Source organism: Crocodylus porosus, unplaced genomic scaffold, assembly GCF_001723895.1.
Source record: "Crocodylus porosus isolate Cpor-Errol unplaced genomic scaffold, CroPor_comp1, whole genome shotgun sequence".
NCBI classification, from domain to species: Eukaryota; Metazoa; Chordata; order Crocodylia; family Crocodylidae; genus Crocodylus; species Crocodylus porosus.
In genome coordinates, this window is record NW_017728947.1 from 68074710 (window position 1) to 68086777 (window position 12068).

Below are 12068 nucleotides of genomic sequence, written 5' to 3' on the forward strand. Positions count from 1 at the left end.
TGTGTAATCTTATCTTTCATACAAATATGTTAAAAAAAATACATACTCCAAGCATAGCACACATGTTATCACTGAAAAACAAATTCTCAAGAAGATGCAATACAGAATTACGAATGCCCCGCTTAGCCTCAGGCAAGCTAACACTCTATTATTTGCTCTATTCCAAATTCTTTTTTCTTTTCTTTAAACTTAGTTTTTTCATGCAATTGCTTTCCAAATGCTTTCATTTAACCAAAATCAATAGAAAATATGTAGTCTATATATTCACATTTGGAGAATGGTAACAAAATGTTCAGCGGAGACAGTTTTGTACGCTGCAAACATTTTAATGATTATTGTTGAGCATACACATTGGAATTTTTTTTTTTTAACTTCAAACTGCAACAAGTTAAATAAATGTTTATAATATACAAAGAAAATACAACCAAAGTAAAACTTGCTTTAAGTGTGCCTTGCACCAGGGACCAGTGTTTTTTTTTCTTTTTCTTAAATAGCTTTATTGTTGAACTGCACAAACACACTTAGGGATTTGATCTTTATAGGAGGGGATTTAAGAATCAAAATATATTCCCACTTGAAAGAAAAACTAAACAGTTGTGCATGATTATATGCAAAAAAAGAAAAAAAAAAAAGAAAAAAAGAAAACACTAAAATACTCCAATAGTGCAGGCACCATTTTAAAAAAGAAAGAGAAAGCTGGAGATGCTCATTAACCCTAGGTTTTAAGGAAGCAGGTTTTTTGACCAGTTAGCTTAAAGCCGGCAAAATAGGGATCAGTGATGGCAACCGTAGTGTACAAGGTATTAAATGACAAACTTTACACAAATACACTGTTAGAAATTTATAATCGGTGAACACTGAAAATCTGATGATCTGTTCTTTGGAACAGTCAAACAGAACCACCTTAATTTCCAGTCGTGCAAGCCCTTGAAGCATCACACAGTGTTCTGTGCCATTTACTTGCTGGCTGTGTAGTTACAGGGATTTGTTGTGTCATTAGCAGCTAACAAACTTATTCCACATGTTCCTAACGCCCCACAGGTGGAAAAAAGGCAACTCTCATCAGAGCACAGCGTGGAGATCATATTTTCTGCACACAAACACAAGAGGCTTCACTAGTATAAAAACAGTTTTTCAGGTCCCATGTGTTGCACTCAGTAACTCAGTTGAGATGAAAGCCTTTTTCCGTAGTAGCAGCTAGTAGGCGCTCTCTCATTATCTCCTCAGAAGAATACTCAGGCAACTTAAGGTAATGCACACATGTATTCACGGATGGATAACTTGCATCTGTAGCATCAACCTGAGAATAAAAAAAAGGATGACAATTTATACAGAGGGTAGTTGTTCACAGTACTTTATAGACTGATCCTTTGTTCCACAGAATTTACAGTCTAGTTCATAAATAAAGGAGGGGGGATTCCAAGGAATGATGGCAGTGATGACACTACTCCTACACTACATCCACTACTAATACTTGCTTGTTTAGTTTACAAATACTTTGAATTAATTCCTTCATGAGAACATGAAGTTGTTACTGAAGTGGCAAAGGTTGTTGTTGTTTTGTTTTGCCTTTTTTTTTTTTTTTTTTTTTTTTTTTTTTTTAAGGAGCTGCTGTAGAAAGGTACCCCAAACAGCCCATACCTTGCGTACAACAGTGAGGCGGGGGTGTAAGTTAGCCAGTCCTCCTGGTGGAAGTGTTGAACAGCCAGTAGTAAACTGAAGAAAGGCTTTCCTTTCATCTGAAGACATCCCACAAAGCACTCTCACAAACCGAAGGAATCCAGGACTACAGGCAAATGGAAAAAAAAACACCAACAAGAAGTTACTTTGGTGAAGAGAGAAGAATTTTTTGTAATTTTACGCTGAAAAAAAAAATTGTTTGCCCAAACTTAAACAGAAAATCTTTAAAAATAGTGGGGCCCAGATCAGTACTGAATGGAGTACAAAGCATTTATAAAGAATTAAAAATGAAAACAACAATAAAAAAAAAATCTGTCCCTAGTATCACATGGCAAAACTTCAGTCTGTCTATTAGAGATGGAATTAATTCCAATTTAATTATTTGTTGCAACTGGCAACCCACAAGGTAAGCACCCTTTTGCACCATGCTGGCAGTGCATAGGGCTTTAAGAGGGTGTATACATATATTATCTTTGTAAAGTCTCTACATCACAACAGCAGTATAAAGAAGCCTTCAAGCAAGTGAAAATTCACCAGTCAGGGTTTCAAATTTCCTGCTTTTCCAATTTATTGGTAACTCAAACCAAAAATAAATCTTAAATTCTCTCCAAGGATTTTCCACAGATAGCACTATTCTTACACCAAGAACTCTGCTCCACCAGGGTTTTTGCACCTGGTCCTTTCACTTATGCAATGATGGGATCAACAGAAGACCCCTGCTACAGGGCATCTTTGATTTATTATGCTCCTTTCGCATTCTGATAACCAAGATAGTTCTAGGAATAAGTATATGCTCCTGCTAAGATGGGAGAGCTTCAAACTTACGCAGTGCACTAGGTAAAGCAAAAACTAAAGCAATGGCTTCTCAGCACTTGAATTTACAGAAAATGTGAAATTTACCTTGCCTGCTCTTCTGAATGTTGACTCCCTATTGGGGGGGAGGGTGTTTTCACCCCAAACATCAAACCCCTCCTCATCCATAATTAAATTTTCACACCTCACCTGCCATATGTTTATTCCATATTGATTTGCTATTTTACTCCCAACAATTCATTCAGCTTGGTATATATAAGGAATACTGTGGATGCTACCACTTTATACACGTTTCCTGAATGCTGTTTCACAAAAATTTAAATCAAATAGTTACCTATCTCGTGTGTAACCCAATTTAGGCTCTGTGTAATTAATGATATCCTCAGCTGCCCAAGAAGGTGACTGATTTCCGCAAAGAATCATCTGAACTTCCTCATGGCTGAAGGAACTCAGCTTCTCCATTGGGAAGACTCTATTGAACCCATCTTGATTTAAACAGATACAAAGACAAAACCATAAGAATTTAATCTCAAACATTTTTGGTTTTATACATAATACAATCAGTAAGATATAGCTAATATTTTTTAATGTTTTCTTAATTAAATCAGTAGAAAAAAAACCAGAATAGCCACAGTTATGGCAAGAGTAAACAATATTGCCAACTTGATTTTTCACAATTGGGTATTACTACAGTCAATACTGCAGCAAGCCTATGCTGTTAGCTGTTTTATAACTACTACACTGATTAGTTTGGTTTACTGTTCTAAACCTACTGATGCCAAGTCAAAAATTGGGATGCGTATACATGTAACTATTTGCTGATAATGTAATATACAACAATAGCCAATATTTAAAGTGTGTCAGTATTTCCATTTTCTAGCTGTACTAACAAAGACAGTGCCTTTGTCATTACAATCCTTTTTTACTGCATATGGTTTATTTTTAAACACACATTTCTGGACCATCATATTAAAATCAGAAAACCTTAAGCGTCCATCTAAATGCACATGTACTATGTCATAGTTAAAGTTACCTCTAAATGCTTCCATCTGTTTCTGTATGCCAGTGTGCATACAGAAGTCAAACATCAGATCAACATACTCCTCTGCATTATCCATCGTTACCATCTATAAAAATATATGTATAAATAGTGTAAGCGTTGTGTTAATTATTCTTGAGACAGAATATTAAAATTCTTGATAGAGTATTTTTCTAACCTCATCTTCACCACCTGGTTTGAGATCCACAGCTGTAAACCCATACACTTTTGACGAAGGGCAGAACTGGAAATTTAGACTGCAAAAATAAAGATAGCCATTAGTAGATACCAAAAATCTGCTCCCATTTTTCATCAAATGCTAGACTCCTAATTACTCCACAAAAACAGCTTGCAGATTATCTTTTTATAAATGTGAACAATGACACTATATTAAAGGTTATGTCAAATGGATGTTTCAAATATACCTGCATTTTATGTGCATCGCTCACTTTTTTTTTTTCAGCTTCCAAATGTGTCAGAAAGTTTCAAAAAGTCAAAATGCAAATGTGAAACATAAAATGCTACCAAGCCTTCTAGATGAACTCATGCTAACAGGAACACTTACGCTATTTTCAGGGTTAATACTAGCAGTGTCAAAGTCACTTAACATACTCCACGTAAAAACGAGTTTTAAAGTTATGACCAGTTCTAATGCCCAACCATGCTGCCATGTTATATATTTACAATCACATGGAAAATCTGAAATCTTTTACTGCAGATTCAGTTCTAAATGAAACAAAACCTAGAATACCAGTTACATTTGTTTTTATTCCCCCCCCCCCAAAGAGGAATTTCTGAGAAGCTCACTCCCTATCTTGTATTTTTTATTAGGCAGCATTCCAGCTCTGGTGGGAAGGACAATCTCAGAGACATCACTGCAATGATGCTAGCTTAGTGCTGCCCATTTCAAGATCCTGCCCCGTAGATCCAGGGAATCTGGTGGGCTCCTAACAACAAACTGCGTTAATCAAGGATTGTGTACCGTTATACTACATGCAATATTTGGTAAACTGTTCAGTGATCACATAAAAACCGTTACCTGACAGCAGCTGATAGCTTTCCAAGTTTGTCTAGTCAAGTTCTTTACTTTCAAAACTTGGCACCAGTAACTGTCTAACTGTAGCAACATGCAGCTCAGCACAGGCTCAGCAGGGTAAATAAGCTCATGCTGCATACCTGTGGCCACAGGTACATTATTACCAGTACCTGAGCTGGTAGTATTAAAGCTAGCATGGATATCTCTATGTTACATGCAATACTATGGCAGCATATTCACTTCAAAGACTAATGGTAAGTGGCAAGAAATAATTTGTTTGTCCTTGGGCTTCAAACCTAAGTTTCCTATGTGAGTATATTAAAGCACTACCAATAAGCTGTAACTTTAGCATTGTTCACACAGAAAACGTATTCCATACATTAGTAGCTTCAAAGCTAAAACTGCAATGGTGAATGGGTGACAGGTTGTGGAGCAATGGACCACAGCCAGCTGACAAAAAAAAGTCAGAATTTGAAGTCTCTTTTAATGAAATGAGAACTTATTTTCTTAGAAATAACTCAAAGCTCCAAATGGGACACAATGTGCTGCCTAAAACGCATCCAAGTATGAATACTTCACAGTGCTTCAAACTTCTTAATACTGTTGGTTTCAAACACTTGCAATTTCAGTTTGCCTTCTTTCTTCAAACGATTACAAAAAGATACTGTTGGTTAAGGCCAAATAAAGAACCAAAGCAAAACATCATGAAGTTATAACATTAACATAATTGTTCAATTTCTCTGTAAAAGGCTTCACAAACCATAGCTACAGAAACCGTGACTGAATCTATCAACGATGCCAATTTATATACCAACACAGAGGAAAAATCTTACCCTAAATCCTCTATGCTAAGTGGAGGCCCAGAACCCGATGGATTCTTCAACATTAATTCCTGCAGTTTTGTGTTCTTTTCATCTTCTGAAAGACTTTTGTTGCTTAAGATGTGCCGTCTTTTAATTGCCAGGTCCTTAATTTCTTTTAAAAATCTAGCTCTGTGTGGATTTACTAATTCAAAATCCTCCCATGTTAAAAGTCCATTAAACCAAGCAGGAGGTTTAGGCTTTGGTGGATCAAGGATAAATTCTGATTTTGAGTCTTCTTCCAAACTTCCTACTGAGAGGGAGTCATGCCCCTCTTCTGTAGAAGCCTCTGACTGGCTTTCAGTACAATGCAAGTCTCTGTCACCCCGTGACTCGTAAATCAATTTACTCATATTACTTTTAATGTCCCCCATACACATGAGTTTAAAGAAAGGTTTAGAAACAGGCAAATCCACCAGTCTGTTATCCTGAATACACTTAGCCAAGAAAATTCCCAGGAAATGAAAGAGTTTGGTTATTCTTTCAAGTTCATCACTATCTTGTGGGAATGGTGCTGTGAAGAGTCCACATGATCTCTGTACATAATATCCAGGAGGTTTTAACCCACCACCAATGTCAACCTGGTTTTAAGAAACAAGGGAAGAAGGGTTAGTTTTGTGCAAAATGAGCTGAAATACATAAGTTACGTTTATATTAAGCTGCTATTTCATGAGCTTCCTTCAGCCTAACCAATTTACAGAAGTAGCTTATTCAAATGTAAAGATCTTTGCCACCTTAGAAAACAGTAGTTCACATATCTTCATGTGCAGATACTGTAGTATTTGTTAAAGAGGCAATCCCAAGATAATAAAAACAAAAAGGCAATCTAAACCCCATATTTTACAATTCAACCCTTTGAAATAAATATTATATAAAAAACCCTTTGTTAAAAAGATTCAGGTCGCAAAATCTAACACTCACAGAAGGTAGAAAATAACACAATTAAAGGTGTCTAAGTGACCTTTTGCCTTGTATGGATTATAACATAGTACTACTACAAAAAATACATAATGATATCACCCCAAGAAATCCTTGCCTCAGTCTTTAATGGACATGCGCACACTACTTTTCTCCATCAGACCCTGCCTTATTCTGTGTGCAAAACAGATCTAACTCCATCCTACTGTGTACTAACTAAATAGTGCTGTTGTTGCCTGTAGCACATGCTGCTTCATCTCTCTGCAGAAACAAAACTTGTGTATTAACTATATGCGTCCTGGAAAGAGGAAGGCTTACACCTCACCATACTATGCTTAAAGGGCAAAAATCTCATGCTTAACCATCTTAGGAGGCAGCAGACAAATAAGTCTCACACACTGGATGGAGGCATCCAGCTAATGGCCATGTGTGACAGGAAAAGAAGTGAAATAACCAGTTTTCTTTATCTTACAAAATATGAATCTTTTTCTCTGAATGTCCATGATAAGAAATGTGCCACACCTGACGCGATTCATCATCTGGAAAATCATCATCACAAAGCCAAGCTCCCAGATCTGTCCTCTGGAACTCTGCTGCCACCAGTGCATAGAACTCCAGCGTGGGCCCCAGGCCCGTCCCTTCTTCTCCTAAGAACTCAACCTAAAAGATACGATTAAAATAAAGAAATACAATATTTATTTGCATACCAAGAAACCCCAAATAATATGTAAACTTTTTTGTTCTTCAGTCTGCCCTCCCAAAATGAGAAAGAGGGAGGAGAAAAAAGAAAAACAGGTGCTGGGCAGTAAATCTCTACTGTGGCAAGTAACTCACTCAAAGGGGTACCTGGCAAAGGGCGGGAGGTTCTCACTGCCTTGCAGGGGGTAGGGGAAAAGGCAGGCAGGAAAGAGGCAGCCTCAATTCCTAAAAGCTGGGGGGGTTAATCCTCCAAATTGTATATGAAATGAAACCGCAAACAAGTCTTAATTTGGTGGTGATTGTGAAAGGGTTGACCCAGTAGCAACTGCTCAGGAAGACTCTTCATTACTTAGCAGAAGCAGGTAGAAATATGAATCTGATGAGGGGACTCCTCACCCAGCTCCATGCACCCAGAACCTCCAGCCCAGCTGCCATTTTGCCTCCCCACCCCCTCCACAATCAGTGCCCATAAATCCGAAACAATTGTTCAGTTTCCACATTTAAGACATGGAATTTTAAATTGTTCCCCCCCACCAAAAATTGTGTGGTTGGGGCCAATCCTAGGAGGAGGGAGGGGCAAAATCGGGGCAACCATCCTGGGCCCTGCACTTTGGGGGGCCTGTGGAGCCAGGTGGAGTGGCCACAGGAACTCCGCACTGCTGACAACTTCACGTCTGGCTGCTCGGCACCCCCAACCCCACAGCCACCAAATCTGCTGCCGGCTTCCTTGTGTTTGGGGGAGGGGCCCTACACAGGCTGGATTTCTCCTGAGCCCTGCACCTTGCTCTGGTAGTCTCTGGGTATGGTATGCAAATAAATATGGTAGCAGTAAAAATTTTAACAGTTATTTCCTAACAGGTTTTGAGAATGACTTTTCAGTACAGCAGAAATGATAAAAACAGCGTTTAGCATCTCTTCATTAGACAGACATGCTTTACCTCTAGAACAGATTTTCTATCCGCATGAATCTGCATGACATTTTCTGCCCATTCCATCAAGGATTCACCTCGTGGAACTTTCACTCTTTCATGTTTGAGCCGCCCAACTCTGAATTCTCCTGGATCATCTCGTCGCACTGTACTTGTGGTCCTTGTCCGTTCAACAGTGGCTTCACGTCGATTCTGTAGCCACACAATTGCTCTGGATACAGAACACACAGGTGTTATTTAAAAACTATAAGTCTATTGATACATAACAGATGAGTACCCTGAGACAAGTATGCAAAAATTATGCTGTTAATTCCTAAGTTGTGTGCGCCATTTTCTTTGGCTTTTGCAAGGCTTTCAGATGCACTTGCAATGTCAAGGGAAGAAAAATGTCATATAAACATAATACAATAATTTTGCATTTCCAGGATGCATCATCCTCAACTGATGGTTTAAAGAAAGAGAGAAAAAAAGTCAAGTGTGCATGGTATTTCATCAGAGTAAAAAACCAAACAAATCCTAATCCCAGTGGAAGTGATTAGTGGGTAACAATATTTAGCACTTAGTCATATTTTCATCCAATGTTCTTAAAGAGGTTTATACATATTTATACCTGTAAGTCTTATGAGCTAATAATCTACATAATATAACCCTACAGGCAAACAAGCAGGTTCATACACAAGACCGAAGTACAATTATTTAAATACATGTATGTACAAGAAAAATAATATATTGGTTCTTGTCTGAAAAAAGAATCCAGTAATTTTAATGAAAATTTTGCCCCAAACTGTTAGGACTTCACAGTAAATGCCTTCATGTTAAGGTGTTGGGGTTTTTTTGGTTTAAATCCAATTAAACAAGAACAACTACAACTATTAATAGCACCTATGTGAAGGCAATGTTTTTAATTTTTTCATACCCTGCCATCCACACAGCAAAAAACTACTCCCAATGCTAAAAGCATGTTTGCTATATAAGTGAAAGCAAAGTAACCTGAAACTGGCATATATTTCAACTACTTTACAGTGGTACTATGAGGTTTAAACGCTTGGAGAGCCCAAGAAAGTTGAAAGATGTGCCAGGTAAATAACATCTATTGGACAACAAGATCTTTAGATATCTAAAGATTGTTATAACATGTCTTTCTTCTATTAGCCACATTATAAAAATACACACATGTGCATGCAGCCATGGAGTTGTAGCTATGTAATAAAATGCCAAAAGATGAAAGTCAGTTTTCTTAAACCTCTTATCAACTTACAAATTCATGTACCCTTGAGTCACTTAAATATTCAGTACCCCCGAGGGTTTTTAACAGAGAATGGTTTCCTCTGGCACCCCAGAAGTTAACCCTGCCCAACACCCAAAATTTCTATAGATTAAGACCCCCCACAAGAGCTCAAAAGAGCAGCTTTCCACCCTCAGTTCCATGCTACTTTAATAACAAAATACAGTTAATTGGAGATAATTGGCCAGCCTCTTTTCTTCTTTCCTAAGCAATGAAAATTTAATTCTCCCTTTTCCTTGTATAAAACCAAACTGACAGACAGACGGACAGATATTATCTTTGTAGTAGAGAACAAATTAGTAAGCTAAAACCAAAACAAAGGATCAACTAGATGTTGAAATGTTTTCAAAGGCAGTTACCTTCCATTTTACTAAATCACATTAAGCTTACCATGTTATATTACAGCTGCATTATACAGCTAAGACTTCTTTTCAAAACAAAAGGGGTTTATGCACACACGCACATGACACAGCATCAGGTGATTTTAAAAGTGCTTGACACTGAGTTGTATGCATTTGTATAAATGGTGGAATGTGTCAACACTGAGAAAATTGAAGAAGTAAGCTTTTGAATTAAAACACATTGAAGGTTTTTTAGTTTCAAAGCGTACGCTGCCATTTTCTTAGCACTGACACACATTTCGCCGTCTGTATAAATGTATGTGATGCAGCTCTGGGTATGTCAGTTTGCATGCTCTGCAGGCTGACGCACTGGATTTCTGGTATGTAGGAGCAGACAAGTGTGGGTGTACAAATGCCCCAGATGGTCAAACTCTTGGTCTTTAATACACAAAATAAAGTCCAAACTATACACTTATCAAACATTCACCATCTGTATAAACAATAAGAAGGTATATATTTTGGTGCATTGTTTCAAACAAATATCACAGTAGTATTAGATTTTAATAAATCGTGTTAGGAGATTATGAATTTAAATTAATTTAAAGAGTTAGATTCTCTCTTCCTGTAAACAGCTTCAAGTAATGAAGAACCAGATTTTAAAAACTCCACAAAAAAAAAAATCATTGCTCATTCTGATGATCTAGCTAAAGTTCACATGCAAACTAAGCTGGCAGGCTGAACATGGAAATGGAATTTCTCGTGGAACAAGCCACAGAGAGCCAGTCACTCTGCACCTCCCCTCAGCACATGCATAAAAAAATTTCAAATGCTTTTCTCAACTTCTAAAATGATTCCCCTTCCTTTTTTATTTACTGATCTTTGTAATATAAAATTTTATAAAGCTCCTTAAATTTGGAAAATATATCATGCTTACGCTTTTCCATGATATGGTAAGTGACAAAGGTTTTACAGTGACATGAAAAATTATTTTACACTGAAGAAAACAAAATACATTTATTTGGTCAGGTTTCTTACCTTGATGCCCCAAATGCTGTGCATGTGAAATACAACTGTCTAGTTTCAAATGGTATTAAGAAAGGACACTTGCTAGTTAACTGCTCACACCAGTCTGGCAATGCTCCACTCGCTAGCGCCAATGGTTCCTGAAATTTAACGGACAGCGAGTTATTTAAAACATGGGATCAAGTAGTACAAGGAACTTGCTAGTCAGATACGTGTAGAGCTAGTTATTACCTCTGCATGGAGTGCCCTTAGCACAGTCTTTTCTTTAAAAGGTGAATACTTTATTAAAAGCATTGCTTATACCAGGTCCTTGATGATCCCAGCAAGGATGCCCCTGAGCTCATCACCCACCCACATGTTCCCACCTATATACTCCAAATCTGGAAAGGCTGTACATACTGTCCTCTCATAGGAGGATGCCAATAAATAAAGCATGAGGAAAAAGGAGAACCAGCCCTAGAACCTGAGATTATTTCCCTCTGAAAATGTGGTTTCTCTCTGGCTGCTAAACAATATGTCAAAGTCATTATTAAGTAGAGCCAAGTTCCCAAGTAATCTTCAGAGAACTGTGACAAGCTCTATGTTCCCTACCAAAGATTCTGGTCAAAAGCTTTTTTCTGATTGTGGTTAAATTTCTATAAAACACATTGAAGAAATTTTACTTAGTTTTAGTAGGACATACAAGCATTCAGACATCCACCCACAAAAGGAGAAATTTAACAACAAAGGCATGTCAGAAACATTCTGTTTAGAAATACGGCTCTACTACTAAAAATAAGGATCTTGATATTTCATTTTTATTGCATCTCAGTGACTTGCTATCAAGTCTGTCCTTTTCCCATAGAAGAATAAGGATTTTCTTAACACAATTTTGCAAGGTCAGTTTGCAATTTAAATATCAAGATTCTTCCAGGGTCCTTTGTTATTAGCAGTAATACAGATATAGATATTTCCCTCAGTTAAATAGCATGAAATCAAAGAATGCTACACAAGCGTAAGCATAGGAAGAATGTGGTCCTGCAGCTAGTGCTTAGTTAACAATGCACAAGCCAGATTCCCATTACAGTGTTGTCTTTACTGTGCTAACAAGGGTAATAAATCATAGCAACTGATGTTAGTCCCAAGTAAGCAAAGATTACTCAGAACACACACGGGCTAAATTCTGAACTGATTCAATCTTTGCAGGTATTTGTTTCAGTAGCCTCAAAACCAACAACTCTATGGTGCCTCAAAAACCACAGCCTACATATGAAGCTTATTCTACAAATCCTGTTAAAATAACTGATTTGCTGGAAGGAACCAGATCAAGATTAGATTTATCCTTAAGCTACAGAGAACTGCATCACTTTTGTGTCTGATTAACACCACAGAAAGCCAGACCTAGATGCATCACTTTACCTGTTAAAAGTTTCAGGTTTGCTTTAAGGGCAAAGATTAGATTTTTT

General features: G+C 37.4%; 1 protein-coding gene across 5 annotated transcripts in view; it reads right to left on the reverse strand.

The window, feature by feature from the left end:
* Positions 1-302: 302 nt before the first annotated feature.
* The window catches only part of HECTD1 (HECT domain E3 ubiquitin protein ligase 1), a 90279-nt gene continuing 78513 nt past the window's right edge, over positions 303-12068 (reverse strand). For all 5 annotated transcript variants that reach the window (XM_019551232.1, XM_019551234.1, XM_019551233.1 and 2 more), the window contains 9 exons: positions 10636-10763; positions 7984-8185; positions 6869-7006; positions 5402-6009; positions 3711-3789; positions 3527-3620; positions 2828-2978; positions 1642-1786; positions 303-1300 (listed from right to left, as the gene is read on the reverse strand). In XM_019551232.1, the coding sequence (XP_019406777.1) occupies positions 1163-1300; positions 1642-1786; positions 2828-2978; positions 3527-3620; positions 3711-3789; positions 5402-6009; positions 6869-7006; positions 7984-8185; positions 10636-10763 (1683 nt within the window). In that variant the 3' untranslated portion in view covers positions 303-1162. The remainder of the gene's footprint in view (positions 1301-1641; positions 1787-2827; positions 2979-3526; positions 3621-3710; positions 3790-5401; positions 6010-6868; positions 7007-7983; positions 8186-10635; positions 10764-12068) is intronic.